Source organism: Thalassophryne amazonica, chromosome 4 (assembly GCF_902500255.1).
Source record: "Thalassophryne amazonica chromosome 4, fThaAma1.1, whole genome shotgun sequence".
NCBI classification, from domain to species: domain Eukaryota; kingdom Metazoa; phylum Chordata; class Actinopteri; order Batrachoidiformes; family Batrachoididae; genus Thalassophryne; species Thalassophryne amazonica.
In genome coordinates, this window is record NC_047106.1 from 58,746,118 (window position 1) to 58,762,893 (window position 16,776).

Here is a 16,776-nt window from a genome sequence, read left to right on the forward strand (position 1 = left end):
TTGACTAATTTTGCTTTTTTTTTTTGTTTTGGTATTTGTCATCATGGGTATGTGTATGCAGATATATATATAGAGAGAGAGAGAGAGAGAGATAGAGTATAGATATAGAGTATAGATATGTATTCATGAAATTCTGTTTATGTGTGCATGCATGCATATATTTCTTATTTTTATAGTATAAGGGGATGGGTATTTACAGAGGTGTCAAATCCAGCTTCAGAAAGTAAAAGTTCAGCCACATATTTGTTCCACCTTCCCAATAAACCAGCTGATTGTAGGCAGGTGGATGAGCCAATTATTTAGATCACCTGTTTTAGGTGCACAGGTAGAAGCAACACATGGGAGAGTTTTTACTTTCTGAAGCCGGATTTGACACCTCTGGGTATTCATAAGCTTTGCTTCTGCCCTCACCCTTTCGGCCACACAGGATCACTGTAGAGTTGTTTTGAGTTTTTTTTTTTTTGTTATTGTGTGCCGAATAAATTAATTAATTCACTTTAATAACTAAGGCTAGTTATAAAAAAAGGGAAGTTGTGTATCCCCTACTGACCGATTTCATGCAGAATGTAGACTTAGTGAATACCTTGGCACTTCTAATGCGTTCACCACCCATGCTTCCGGATCGATCAATTAAAAACACAAACTCTCCACATGTGGCAACTGAAGACATCGCAGCCTGTGGGAATTCAGGGTACAGGCTCAGCATCACCACTGGGTCACCCATCAGAGTGCCTGAAACACAACAAAGAGACAAATGGAAGCAAATCTGTCATATAGGATTTATTCTAATGTACTTATAATAAGGTCCAAAAATATTGTGACATTCACAATGTGTGTGTTGTTTTAGCTATCTGCCACAGGATACTGAAGATCGGAACAAATCCAGAACATGAGTGTAAAGTGCAGACTGGCAGCTTTACCTCATTAGGGGAACTACAGTACTTTTGTTGGAATCAGAAATTCTTATCTATATATACACTGCATAGAAAACTGTGCATACCGCTCTTTGCGTTCCACCTGCAGAAGGCACCATAATTATTCACCAGTTACTGACCACAGACAGAACAATAATTAAATGTCTGAAATAGCAGATTGTTTCTTGCTTGATTGTTTTTTCATAGCCAGCACATAAATGTGTTCACATGTGTGTTCAGCACAGCCATGATGTCCCACACAAACTCCAATACGTGTGTCTGTGTGTGCCGTGGTCATAGCGTGACACATCAATGACAGTAATGATTAGGTGTCGCACTAAAATGTACTTTGTGGTCAGTGCAGAAAAGTTAAAACTCTGTGCCACCTTTCATGCATGGGATACATTTAATCTGAAAGAAGCAAGCATGAAGCAAACCATTAAGTAAACATGCCTGACCTTTACAATGAATGATTTTTTTAAAAGTTTCTGAACAAGGAAGAAGCGCCTCTCTGCTGCTTGAACAGAAGTCTGTCAAGCACAAGCCAAGGTTTCAAATGTGCAAAATACAGATGCCATCGGCACCCGCTAAATTTCCTTTTGGCTTTGATAAATTATATACATAAATACTCATAAAGGCAAACAGGCAGTATTAAATTAGCATAAACTTTTTTGCAAGTGCTATGGTGTTTGCACGTTTTACCACATACAAACTTAAGTAAATCAAACACAAAGTGTTTGTCAAGATGTCACCAACACACAGTATCGGAAATCCTGCCACCTGGTGGCCACAAGTGGAACCGAAACACACCCAATGTCAAACTGGTCTGAAGTCTTAATGAAGTGACCACGTGTACAAGTTTCACCTGTATACACAAAGTATTTGTCCCGATATCCTCTACACAAGGTTTTACCCCCTGATGGCGACAGTTGCAATCAATACATCCAACTTCAATTTTGGCCGAGGTCATAGTGAGTTAAGCAGTGTGTAGACCTGCTCTGCCTTTGGCAATACAGGTAAAGAAATTATTTGTTTTTTGTGTCGTGGTGATCAACTACAAACCTTTGTCTAACTTTTTATTTACAATTATACCAGTTTGGTAAATTACTTTTAAGGTGCGTTTACACATAACCAAGACGCGTTACGAATGTAATTTTTCTGTCATTCGTGACACATTCCTGACATTCTTAATGTGACTTAACGCATCTGAATAGGTTTCTTAATAGTGCGTGTTGGTGCGTGATATTCTTGATATTCGTGGAGCATGTTTTTGTCTGTCAAAAAATCTTCCACGAATGTCACACACCACCCTCATTTCATCTCACGCCGTGGAGGTCGTAACTGAGCGTATTGATCTATCTTGATGAGTATTGATCCTTAATAGAACGTGACAAAGTTCATAGTGGTTCCTGTGATGGTTCTTGGAGCCCAAACTGTCACACATTATTACGAAGTGATATGGAAACTGTCAAGTTTTGACACGACTTGTAACGTGGCGTCACATTTCACTGCGTGCACGATGAATCAGTTTTCTGTCACGTGCACACAATTAAACTCGGCTCCAAGTGTCGTTCCACAGTTCCTGCTGAAGCTCCTCAGGACGCTCCTGCAGGTGTTCCACCTGCTGTTGTAACCGATAAGCGGGAGAACGAGTCTGAGCAACCAGAGGAGCGAGAGGAGACTCACGTGCAGCCAGACATCTCTACACCTCCTCCAGTCCGGTGGAGGAAGAAGCATGCACACAATTAAACCCTGCTGCACCCTATTCAGTTTGATTGCTGACACCAATTCAGCTAAAAGTCTAATTTCAGTGCTCTTCAGCGCGCTCCTGCAGGTGTTCCACCTGCTGCATGTGCCTGATGTTTGGGAAAATGCGGGAGACGAGAGCCGCATGAAGCCACACATCTGGCTCTGTCCTCCTCCTCCTCCTCTGCGCCACTCCATGGCACAGAGCCCAACTACACATGCAGTCACAAAGTTCTTCTGAAAACCTGGAGCAATCTGAATTCAGTTGGATGAATATGGGTGTGTGGAGACAATTCACCTTGTTCACAACGTGACAGAACTTAACGATGCGCTGTTACGCGCAATAGCGCGCAACAACGCGGAACACTATTCTTGACCGTGCGTTATGGTTCCTGATAATTCTCCAGCAACACGTGCCATTAATCATAACGTGTGGTAACAGGTTGCAGCAGTTCCTGAGGACACCTGAGGCCTCTGCCCTGAATAATCACATTCATGATCAGCGGCCAAGAATGTGTACTTCGTGGCATTCGTGACTTGTCGTCGTTATGTGTAAATGCAGCATTAGATCATTGTGTGTATGGGGGACAAGATCCAAGAAGTGATGCAATTTCTACACTGTTTACTTGATTTTGAGGTGAATATGTTCAAAATAATGCTGAAATTCTCATAGCCTTGTAGCAGTCACAGAGCCTATATTTCATTGTTTGCTTTTAACTTCAAAATGCTGTGATTAAAACAAATGTGAACAGAAAATACTGACCCAAACTAATCATTCTGAATATGACAGTAATGAGTTTCTTCTTAAGAAGGTAGCAACTTTACAAACACAAACTCACCAGGTTTGGCAGAGGCCTGTCCTGCCTCCACCACAGCAGTGGGCTGGTGAGCATCTTTGTAATAAATCAGTAGTTCAACATCTCTGTCAAACTTGTGTCCTGCAGCCAGATTGACCTGCAGCTCGCAAAAACATTTACATATATGTGAACACTATGATCTCTTCTTCTCAGTCTAGAGGAGATCTATCACTCACAGACACACCAACACTCTGCTCACCGTGGCCTGAGTTTGCTCTGTGTTGATGTACTGCAGAGGGTCCAGGGAACAGTTGGATTCTACTTTTAAGATTGGACGAGGAGAGGACACTTTGGCAGAGAAAGACAGACTGTAGGGAACCAAGGACGCTGGCACAGAGGTCACCTGAACACTGGTACCTTCACTACCTACAAACAACATGAGTTAGAAGTTAGAAAAAACACATTAAAAGAGAAATTACAACTCCAAATCAGAAAAATTTGAGATGTCTGGAAAATGCAAAAAAAAAAAAAAAAAAGCAGTGATTCATACATTTAGCTTGAGTTTTATTTCTTTGTACACAGCATGAACACAAAGTATTTCATATATTTTTTCATATCAACTTTATTTCATTTGTATATATTCATTCCTGCATTTATGGTCTGCAACTTCTTTCAGCTGCTCCCCTTAGGGGTTGCCACAGCAGATCAATCGTTCTGATCTCACACTGCCTTCTGTAACTTCCTCTGTCACACCAACCACCTGCATGCATCCTCAGCATCCTTCTCCCTTATACCCTGGGCCGGACAAAATCCAAACTATCTAAATCTCGCCTCTCTGACTGTCTCCAAATCGTCCTACCTGATATGTTCATTCCTAATCCTGTCCATTCTTATCACTCCCAAAGAAAATCACATCTTCAGCTCTGCCGCCTCCAGTTCTGCCTCCTATCTTTTTGTTTGTCCAACATGCGAGTAGTTGGTCTTACTACTGTCTTGTAAATTTTCCACTTCACTCTTGCAGATATTCTTTGGTCACAAATCACTCCTGCCAACTTTCTCCACCCTGCATGGACTCTCTTCTTCACTTCTCTACCACACTCTCCATTACTTGCAACAGTTGACCCCAAGTATTTAAACTCATCTGCTTTCACCACCTCTACTCTTTGTAATCACACTATTCCACTGGGCTCCCTCTCATTCACACACATGTACTCAGTCTTCCTCTGACTGACTTTCATGCCCCTGCTCTCCAGAGCATATCTCCACCTCTCCAGGTTAGACTCAACCTCTCATCTGCAAACAACATAGTCCATGGAGATTCCTGTCTGATCTCATCCATCAGTCTGTCTATCACCACTGCAAACAAGAAAGGGCTCACAGCTGATCCTTGGTGTAATCCCACCTCCACTTTGTGAGTCTGTCATTCCTACTGTGAAACGCACCACTGTCAACCTGCCCTTGTACATGTCCTGCACTACCCTCACATACTTCTCTGTCACTCCAGATTTCCTCACACAATACCACAACTCTTCTCTTGGCACCCTGTCATAAGCATCCTTTAAATGTACAACACACAATGTAACTCCTTCTGGCCTTCTCTATACTTCTCCATCAGTGTTCTCATAGCAAACACTGTATCTGTCGTGCTTTTTCTTGGTACAAAACCATACTGCTGCTCACAGGTCTTCGCCTGTTTTCTAAGCCTAGCTTCTACTACTCTTTCCAATACATTCATGCTGTGGCTGATCACCTTTATGCCTCTGTAGTTACTGCAGCTCTGCTCATCACCCTTGTTCTTAAAAACAGGAACCAGCACACTTCATCTCCACTCCTCAGGCATCCTTTCACTTTCTAAGATTTTATTAACTAATCTGGTTAGATACTCCATTGCCATCTCTCCAATACATTTCCATGCCTCCACTGGAATGTCATCTGGACCAACTGCCTTTCCACTCTTCATCTTCTTCATAGCTACCCTCACTTCATCCTTACTCATCCCTTGCACTTCCTGATTTACTCTTTCCACATCATCCCTCCCTTTCTCTCTCTAATTTTCTTCATTCATCAGCTCCTCAAAATATTCCCTCCACCTTCTCAACACACTCTCCTCGCTTGTCAGCATATTACCATACCCAACTTTAACCACCCTAACCTGCTGCACATCATTTCCAGCTCTGTCCCTTTGTCTGGCCAATCGGTACAAGTCCTTTCCAGCTTCCTTACTATTCAACTTATTGTGCAGCTCACTTGAATGCCTTTTCCTTAGCTTTTGCCACTTCTCTTTTCACTGGCCAACCTCTTTCCCTTGTCCTTTCCTGGACATCTTAGGAATGTACAACAAAATCAACAGAAATAAGCATTTATTTGTCTGTGGAGATTTCAATATAGATTTTTTAAACCCTCACAATCATCCACAAATTACCTAATTTATAAACACCTTGTACTGTTTAGGACTGTTTCCAACCATCATTCATCCTAGCAGAATAACTATGGACTCAACAACTCTCATTGACAATATTTTAACTAACGTTATATCCGGTAATCTTAGTGGGGGACTACTGGTCAGTGATATCAGTGATCACTTGCCAGTTTTCTCAGTCTTTGAATTGGAGGGTTGTTGTAAGTATCGAAGCAATATCAAATTCATGAGTAGAAAAGTAACACCTGAAACAATTGATAATTTAAGGGAGGATTTATCAAGTCAGAATTGGTCAGATGTTTTTGTTGATGATGTTGACAGGTCATATGATGCTTTCATTTCCATTTTTTCCAGTTTGTATAATAAACACTGTCCATTTGTTGACAAAATATATAGAAATCAATATAGCAACAAACCATGGATAACTAAGGGACTTCAGAGGGCATGTAAAAAGAAAAACGTACTATATAAACAATTCATAAAAGTACGAACTAAGGAAGCTGAAAGTAAGTATAAAACATATAAGAATAAGTTAATCAATATCATGAGACTCAGTAAAAAAACATATTATAATGAGTTACTTGTCAAAAATAGAAATAACATCAAAAACACATGGAACATATTAAATGAAATAGTAAAAAAGAATAGAGTAACTAGAGATTATCCTTCATTTTTTCAGAGTAACAACTACATCACGATTGATAACGATGAGTCTATTGCTGAACACTTTAATGAATACTTCGTTAATGTGGGTAAAAATCTTGCCAGTAAGATTGACTCATCAACTACCGTATTTTCCGGACTATAAGTCGCACCGGAGTATAAGTCGCACCAGCCACTTTATCCATTATAAAGAAAAACAAACCATAAATAAGTCGCACCGGAGTATAAGTCGCACCAGCCACTTTATCCATTATAAAGAAAAATAAACCATAAATAAGGTCCACTGGACTATAAGTCCCATGGACATACAGGTATGTTAACATGAAAAGTTCAGATGATAATATTGTGACGGCTACCGTTTTCGGATGCATATTTCACCAGTCGCAACTTGTAATCTGCAGAGTATGATTTTCTTTTTGGTGGCATTTTTTCGGGCCTTCTCCGTTGTCTTGTTATGTTATCAGTAACGTTAAAATTTTTATTTTTCTATGGTAGTCAGAAGTCGCAGGAACAGTTACACAAGCCTCGAGTGCCCTCTCGTGAGCTGCATTTTACCTACGGATATGTTTGTATTTTGCGGACCACATTGTGAGCCGAACCATGCAGCGCCTACCTGCGCAGCTCATGACCACCCAGCGGTGTCGATCCAGCTCCTTCCAAGTGGAGACGCTAATCCTCCGCCGTCGCTCAGTGCTCCCATGCAGCTCTCAGCGTCAACTCTGCTCACACTGATATCCAAGGGTTGAAGCTGTCTTGTTAGCCGTCCCGGAATAAACACCATGTTCGTCTGCTTCAAACGCTTTTCACAATCATCGACGCCAGCTCCTTCCAAGTGCACACGCTAATCCTCCGCCGTCGCTCACCCAATGCTCCCACGCAGCTCTCAGCGTCAACTTAAACACTCTGCTCACATTGATATCCAAGGGTTGAAGCTGTTCTGTTCGCCAAGCCGGAATAACAGCAAGCACCGAGTTCGTCAGCTTCACACGCTGTGGGTGAGGTGAGGAATACGCATCCAAAGTTCTGTTCTCTGATTGGTTATCGCGACCAGCGTGAACTATAGGATGGCCGTCATACTACAGTGCCCATGATGCATTGCATTTCCTTTTCCGGTGGCCATTTTAAAACATAGATCGACTCTGTCACGTAAAATTGTTTTGTTACAGTAAATTAATTGAGATCCTACCGGTATATTTTTCATTTATAAGTCGCACCGGAGTATAGGTCGCACCCCCGGACAAAACATGTAAAAAAGTGCGACTTATAGTCCGGAAAATACGGTAATAACTTCTGGGTAAATAATTCAACGTTTAAAAAATCTGTTTCAATGTTCATTGGTGGTACTCATGAAAGGGAAATACTTGATCTGGTTCATGGTTCAAAAAGTAAGAAATCAACTGATTTTAATAATTTGGATATGGCTTTATTAAAAAAAGTTATTGATTGTATAGTAAAACCGTTCAATTATATTTGCAATATGTCACTAAGTACTGGTAAATTTCCTTCTCAAATGAAAATAGCCAAAGTAATTCCTCTGTTTAAAACTGGTGACAAACACACATTTTCTAATTATAGACCTATATCACTCCTGCCACAATTTTCCAAAATTTTGGAAAAAATATTTGCTAAAAGATTAAATGATTATTTACTGAAGCATAACATCATTTGTGAAGAACAATATGGATTCAGAAGGTCTCGAACTACATCACATGCTTTGATGGACTTTGTGGAAAGTATAGCAACTGCAATTGATAATAAACAATACACAATAGGTGTTTTTTTTGATTTACAGAAAGCGTTTGACACAATTAACCATGGAATACTATTAAGTAAACTGCAGAAATATGGAATCAGAGGTCTGGCATATGAATGGATAGCTAGTTATTTACAAGGCAGATTTCAGTATGTTCAATTCAATAATACAAATTCTGAACTCAGGGATGTCACATGTGGGGTGCCGCAGGGCTCAGTGCTGGGTCCTTTGTTGTTTATAATCTATATAAATGATATAAGTTGGGTGTCGAGTTCACTGAGATGTGTCCTTTTTGCGGATGATACAACTGTGTTCTGTAGCGGTGAAAATCTTGAACAGCTTCTGGACATAGTGGAGAAAGAACTGGAAAAATTTAAGGTTTGGTTTGACGCTAATAAGTTGTCACTCAACCTTGGGAAAACTAAATGTATTATATTTGGAAATAAACAGGCACCCAAATGTAAAAAAATTAACTATAAACAATAAGGAAATTGAGTTAGTAACAGAATAAATTTTTAGGTGTTATAATTGATAATAAACTTAGCTGGAAACCACATATAAATTATGTGAAATCAAAATTGTCAAAAACTATAGCCATTTTGTATAAAGCCAAAGACCTACTGCCGCAAGAAGGGTTACTTACTTTATATCATTCTCTGATGGTACCATATATGACATATTGTGTTGAGTCATGGGGAAACACTTACAAATCAAATACCAATCCAATATTCCTTTTGCAAAAATGAGCCATACGAATCATCTGCAATAAACAATATCGTGAACCAACTCATTCTCTATTTGTGTCTTTAAATTTATTAAAATTCATTGAGTTGGTCGATTACATTACAATTCAAACTTTATTTCGAGCGAAAAACCAAGCCTTACCGAGACATGTCCAGAGTCTGTTCCAATTGAGGGAATCCAGATATAGTTTAAGAGGTTGTGCAATTTTTATGAAACCACCAGCAAGAACAAATGTAAAGGGTTTTTGTGTGTCTGTGGTTGGGGTGAGGAAATGGAACAAATGTTCAACAGAGGTTAGAATGAGTAGTACCTTAGTGAGATTTAAGAAACTACTCAAAAAGAACATTATGTCTAAGTATCATAAAGAAGCAAATATAATTTGATTTATATGGAATGTTCAATTTATAAGTGGGACTTATTGTATATTTGAATGTGTGGGTATGTATATGCGTATGTAGATATATAGATATGGGTAGGTGTATATGTATATAAGTGACTGTGTATATGTATGTATATATTTATGTTTGTAAAGTATATACGTATGTATATAGGTATATGTGGCACAGCCCAAGCAGAGGGTCACCCCCAAGAGCCTGGTCTGCTTGAGGTTTCTTCCCTATAGGGAGTTTTTCCTCACCACAGTTGCCTAGTGCTTGCTCTGGGGGTTGGTAAGGTTAGTCCTTACTGGCGTAAAGTGCCTTGATTCGACTTTCTTATGATCTGGTACTATATAAATATAATTATAAGTGAATAGTGTATTGATGTGTATGTCTGCGTGTCGACATGTAGTAGTGAATTTATATTTATGTAAATATGACTGATTAGAATTGTTGGACTTGTACTAGCAGGGGTGGGCGCTAATAAGCTTTGCTTCAGCCCACACCCTTTCGGACTCACTAGTTTTGTCTGTGTTTGTTTGTGGAATTGTTCATTTTTTTCTATTTGAATATTTTGTGTGCCGAATTAAAAAAACTTTGTCACTGTCACATCTTCATTCCACCACCAAGTCTCCTTGTCTTCCTTACGCTGTCCAGATGTCATACCAGTACCTTCCTAGCTGTCTAAATCCCCAATCTGCAGTACTTTTCCAGTTGTCCAAAACTGCTTCCCCTCAATGCGCGTCTCTCACCTGCTCATGGAATTTCACACAACAGTCTTCCTCTTTCAGCTTCCTCCATCTTATTCTTTATTGAACTCTCGCTCTCCTCTTCTTCTTCACTTCTAAACTCACCCTACAAACCACTATCCTATGCTGTCTTGCTACACTCTCTTCTGCCACCACCTTACAGTCTTCAATTCCTTTCAGCTTGCACCTCCTAGACAGAATGTAGTCCACATGTTTGCACATTCCTCCACTCTTATGTCACCCTGTGCGCCTCCCTTTTCCTAAAGTAGGTATTCACCACAGCCATTTCCATCCTTTTTGCAAAATCAACTACCATCTGCCCTTCCACATTCCTGCCTTTGATACCATGTCTATACATTACTTTCTCATCACCTCTGTTCCCTTCACCAATATGACCATTGAAATCCACTCCTATCACCACTCTTTCATGCTTGGGCACACTTTCCACCACCTCATCTAACTCACTCCAGAGATCGCCTTTCTCCGTCGGCTCACAATTTACCTGTGAGGCATATGCACTAATATTATTCGTCACCTCTTCAATTTCCAACTTCGTACTCATCACCCTGTCTGACACTCACTTAACCTCCAACACACTCTTAACCTACTCCTCCTTTTAAAATGACCCCAACACTATTTCGCTTCTTATCCACACCATAATACAACAACTTGAACCCACTACCTAAGCTCCTGCTCTTACTTCCATTCCACTTGGTCTCTTGCACACACAGTATGTCTACCTTTCTCTTCATCATGTCAGCCAGCTCTCTCCCTTTACCAGGCATATTGCCAACGTTCAAAGTCCCAACTCTCACTTCCATCCTTGTAGTTTTCCTCTTCTCCTGTTTCCTGTGGACACATTTTCTTCCTTCTCTTCTTCGCCCAGCAGTAACCCAATTTCCTCCAGCACCCTGTTGGGCAACGGCACCGGTTTGGGAACGGCACTCAGAATGTAGTAGCTGTACACCCCATGTGGCTGAGTTGCCGCTGTAGATATTATTACTGATACTGTATTAGTAATGATATGATTATTGCTGTATTGAGAGAAATATGCAAATCCTTTCCCATCTTTCTCTGAGGAACATCGTTTTGAAACATTTCAGCAATTTTCTCATGCATTTATTGACCATCATTAGATCCTCTACCCATCTTTACTCCTTATAGACTCAGCCTTTTGTGAATGCTGTTTTTCTACCAGAACATGATTACCATCACCTGTTCATCTGTTTGAAGTAACATCACTAACTTCTTTTCTTTTTGCATCTCATTAAGAGACCTAATATAACATCACTAACTTCTTTTCTTTTTGCGTCTCATTAAGAGCCCTAAATTGCCTAAATCTCAACTTTTCTGGAATGCGCAGCAGGACTGAATCACAAGACTGGATGTACCATATTTTCCAGAGTATAAATTGCACTGAAGTATAATTTGCATCTTAATTTTTATTACTGGCATTTATTCTTTTACTATTAAAGTTTATTTTGTTTTGTGCTTTGATTCTTGGGAAAGATCTGTATAAATAGTCACTATAATTGCAATTATTAATAACAAATTTGTGAATTTTCGGTATACAATTTGCACTGGAGTACGAGTTGCAGGGCCTCCCAAACTAGTAACAAAAATGTGACTTATACTTCAGAAACAATTGGTTTTCCTGTTATTTACACAATAATGTAATGTTTGATGAATTTTTTGATCATATTAATTAGCAATTCTGAATAAGTATTGGATCATTCCATATCAAATCACCCAGAGGGTCCCAGGTCACCCTCTCAGATTGTCATGAAAGAACTCAGAGGTGCTCTTACACCAAACCTAAGGAGAAATCCCAAATATTAGGTCTGTATCCCTAATAGTTTTGAAGATACAGTACCTTGAAGCCCTTTAATTAATACATTTTTTTTGCTTAACGAGCATTTTTGTCTGACATTCACCATTAATATCTCCATTCTTACTGTATTTACATAGTTGTAATTACCTTCTTAGACAAATTTTTCATGTAGATCTCAAAAATTTAATCAGATCAGCTGCACCAGATCTATTTTCCTTGTATAAGGTTCTGAAACTTCAGGATACCCCAAAATAATGTCTCATTTAATGGCTTATAAACTCCCACAGTATGCCAGATGAAGCCCTCAGATTTTCCCCCTAATATCAGACTCAGACTCACTTTTATTGTCACTCGACCCTTACAGGCAGAATGAAATGCAGTTTCTCCAGGTCTTGGTGTAGTTAACTGGGACAATTTTTTTTTTTTACCTAATCTAACCTAATATGTGTGATACATTAAGATAAAATTATGCACTATTGTGCACTAACCAAATATGATATCTAATAGTGGCTTCAGAATAATTCTTTAAAATGATTTGTTTTTGGCATGATGCTTCCTCAAGTGACAGCTCAAACCCTTACTGAAGTTATCATACTGTTTGTACACTGGAAAATACCTTCAGTTTTAACTTGATTACACAAGCTTTGAGCATTACAGTGTTAAAGCACATCATTGCACAACTGTGGTTTGTGCTGTAGTTCAACAAAAAGATCAATTCTTATGAGTGCTAATAATTTTGATACTGGCAGCTTTTGATTTTTCTTAAATGTTGTTTTTGTCGGCAAAGAAAAATAATGTAAGCATCCAAAATAAAACTAGGATGTTTAGAAACGCTGTGTTGAAAATTCCTTGCTCTGTATATAAAAAAAGCACTTGGGGAAATTTTGAAGACAATGTAATATTTGATAGGGGGCTAATAATTTTGTCCTCATTTGTATATCTTAATTCCACCATGTGGGCAGCCAATCACAACATTCATGCATTTTTATATATCTGAAAATGATCAGGAAAAACGTGTTGCTGAACTACCTTTGAAAGTTATGATTTTTTTCATAATAGCATCCTCGTATTACTGTAGCAAAATAAATTTAAATACAAATAACAGATTATAGCTTCAGAACTACTACAAAGACTTATCTCGAGAAGTGAGGCATACATTTGTCTCATATTAATACAGAACACAATTTTGTGGCATTTAAATTGTGTGTGTGTGTGTGTGTGTGTGTGTTTGGGGTGGGAGGGTCAGTTCTGCACCAAGAAAGGTTTCCTGTTGTGAAATGTTTTTTTCCCTCACTTCTGGTTTTATTTTCCAATTGCATTAGATGTGAACTCAACTCTAATGAGGTGAAGTCAGGTCTGGGAGCCTGCACTGGTGCCACACTTTGTCACATCAACCACACTATGGAACCGCCTTAGGTCGTGGATGGCAACCATCCAGACAATGATCTAATGATGGAGCTCAAATTAAATCAACCACAAAATTTTCCCTGCATAATCTAATCACCAGTGTTTCGTTAAATCACTGTCATTCCATTTGGAAAACATTTCTTCTTCTTTTTTGTCTTTCCACCATTTTGAAGCCAGGGCCAACATATTTGAAGAACTAAACTTTATCAGGATCTAGTCTGAACTTTAAAGAGAAATCTTGATAAAAGTCATAATTCTAAGAATTGCATCACGGATAGCAATGACTAAGGTCCCTGGGTTTTTTCTGTCAGGCAACAGTGTGTGTTTGTCCGTCCATAAATGCATATGCATTCATTCAATTTTAAACCTGTTTATTCTAGTTAAGGGTTACGGGGACTGAAGCCTACCTCAGCTGCCATTGCATTAAGAGGTTGCGTACACCCTGGACAGGACACCAGTCTTATCACAGGGCCAACAAATCAAAAACAAACAAACAAACAAATACAACCCCAATTCCAATGAAGTTGGGGCGTTGTGTAAAATGTACATAAAAACAGAATACAATGATTTGCAAATCCTCTTCAACCTATATTCAATTGAATACACCATAAAGACAAGATATTTAACGTTCAAATTGATAGACTTTTTGTGCAAATATTTGAAATAGATGCCTGCAACATGTTCCAAAAAAGCTGGGACCACAGATTTACTAGATAGGCAAAGACCTGTACAAAAGGGCTGCCCCGAGCAGAGTGCTCATCCACCCATCTTGAAAGGTTGAACCGCAGCATCTGTCAGTGGAAAATGCATGCTCTGCGCTTGTAATCCTTGATTCTCTGGCCAACTTTTCCGCTGTTATTTACATTTAAGACGTGAAAACCTGTGCTTAGGTCAATTCAGATATGTAGATTCAATTTATAAAGTCAGATTTATCAGAACTGTTGATCGTTTCTCCCTATCAGGCTGCGAATAGAGCATAACGTGGAGCTCCTATCAACACAAAACTCATAACAGTCCTCTTTTTTTCTCTGTGCTGTGACAGCGAAGGATTACAACAAAATGATCCTGTGCTGGACTGCAGCCCCCAGCTGACTGCGCCCACAGCCTGCCAAGGAAGGGCAGTGGGGAACCCCCAACCACCCAGTGGCCATGCTCCCCGCTCGAGCACCAGACTGCTGAGATCCCCAAACCGATCGGCAACGCCATTCATGAGCTCCTCGTCACTGCGGACAGCCAGCTGCAGGTGACTGGTAATCATACTACAACCCCTGGCAAAAATTATGGAATCACCGGCCTCGGAGGATGTTCATTCAGTTGTTTAATTTTGTAGAAAAAAAGCAGATCACAGACATGACACAAAACTAAAGTCATTTCAAATGATAACTTTCTGGCTTTAAGAAACACTATAAGAAATCAGGAATAAAAATTGTGGCAGTCAGTAACGGTTACTTTTTTATACCAAGCAGAGGGAAAAAATATGGAATCACTCAATTCTGTGGAAAAAATTATGGAATCATGAAAAACAAAAGAACGCTCCAACATATCACTAGTATTTTGTTGCACCACCTCTGGCTTTTATAACAGCTTGCAGTCTCGGAGGCATGGACTTAATGAGTGACAAACAGTACTCTTCATCAATCTGGCTCCAACTTTCTCTGATTGCTGTTGCCAGATCAGCTTCGCAGGTTGGAGCCTTGTCATGGACCATTTTCTTCAACTTCCACCAAAGATTTTCAATTGGATTAAGATCCGGACTATTTGCAGGCCATGACATTGACCCTATGTGTCTTTTTGCAAGGAATGTTTTCACAGTTTTTGCTCTATGGCAAGATGCATTATCATCTTGAAAAATGATTTCATCATCCCCAAACATCCTTTCAATTGATGGGATAAGAAAAGTGTCCAAAATATCAACGTAAACTTGTGCATTTATTGATGATGTAATGACAGCCATCTCCCCAGTGCCTTTACCTGACATGCAGCCCCATGTCATCAATGACTGTGGAAATTTACATGTTCTCTTCAGGCAGTCATCTTTATAAATCTCATTGGAACGGCACCAAACAAAAGTTCCAGCATCATCACCTTGCCCAATGCAGATTCGAGATTCATCACTGAATATGACTTTCATCCAGTCATCCACAGTCCACGATTGCTTTTCCTTAGCCCACTGTAACCTTGTTTTTTTCTGTTTAGGTGTTAATGATGGCTTTCGTTTAGCTTTTCTGTATGTAAATCCCATTTCCTTTAGGCAGTTTCTTACAGTTCGGTCACAGATGTTGACTCCAGTTTCCTCCCATTCGTTCCTCATTTGTTTTGTTGTGCATTTTCGACTTTTGAGACATATTGCTTTAAGTTTTCTGTCTTGATGCTTTGATGTCTTCCTTGGTCTACCAGTATGTTTGCCTTTAACAACCTTCCCATGTTGTTCGTATTTGGTCCAGAGTTTAGACACAGCTGACTGTGAACAACCAACATCTTTTTCTTGCATAGAGTGCACTGGTGGAGGTGCGTCAGGCAGCAATGCCCAGCAGGTATTCCAACAGCCTGTATCTTCAACATTGCATGATGATTTACTCTCTTTTAAGAGTTTGATAATCCTCTCCTTTGTTTCAATTGACATCTCTCGTGTTGGAGCCATGATTCATGTCAGTCCACTTGGTGCAACAGCTCTCCAAGGTGTGATCACTCCTTTTTAGATGCAGACTAACGAGCAGATCTGATTTGATGCAGGTGTTAGTTTTGGGGATGAAAATTTACAGGGTGATTCCATAATATATTCCTCAGAATTGAGTGAGTCCATATTTTTTTCCCTCTGCTTGGTCTAAAAAAAGTAACCGTTACTGACTGCCACAATTATTTTTCCTGATTTCTTATAGTGTTTCTTAAAGCCAGAAAGTTGCCATTTGAAATGACTTTAGTTTTGTGTCATGTCTGTGATCTGCTTTTTTCTACAAAATTAAACAACTGAATGAACATCCTCCAAGGCCGGTGATTCCATAATTATTGCCAGGGGTTGTAGTCTTCCCACTTGCTTTGGGTCCTACTTTATAATAGTTTTGTTTTGTAAGTCTGTCTTTTTTTTCAATTTCTCCTTGAAGGATCTCATCAATTTCTTTTATTTCTTGTTTAAAAAAAAAAAAAAAAACTGACATTACCAGTTTGTTTGTGTTCTTCCTCAAGACGTTTGAGATTTTCTGTTTTATTTTGTATGCAGTCATTTTGGCACTTTTTTTTTTTTTTTTTGGCACGCTGTCAAAGCCAATAAGCTTTCCTCTCAAAACTTTTAATGCATCCCACAGTATGGTTGGATCCACGTCTCCTGTATCATTTTCTTCAATGTATCTTTTGATTTCTTCTTTGATATGCTTTATAC

The 16,776-nt window shown here is 39.3% G+C and overlaps 1 protein-coding gene across 2 annotated transcripts in view; it reads right to left on the reverse strand.

The window, feature by feature from the left end:
* The window catches only part of LOC117508264 (von Willebrand factor A domain-containing protein 5A-like), a 142,250-nt gene that overhangs the window by 80,495 nt on the left and 44,979 nt on the right, over positions 1-16,776 (reverse strand). For both annotated transcript variants that reach the window (XM_034167945.1, XM_034167946.1), the window contains exons 5-7: positions 3,717-3,883; positions 3,500-3,614; positions 584-732 (exon numbers count right to left, since the gene is read on the reverse strand). In XM_034167945.1, coding sequence (XP_034023836.1) covers positions 584-732; positions 3,500-3,614; positions 3,717-3,883 — 431 coding nt within the window. The remainder of the gene's footprint in view (positions 1-583; positions 733-3,499; positions 3,615-3,716; positions 3,884-16,776) is intronic.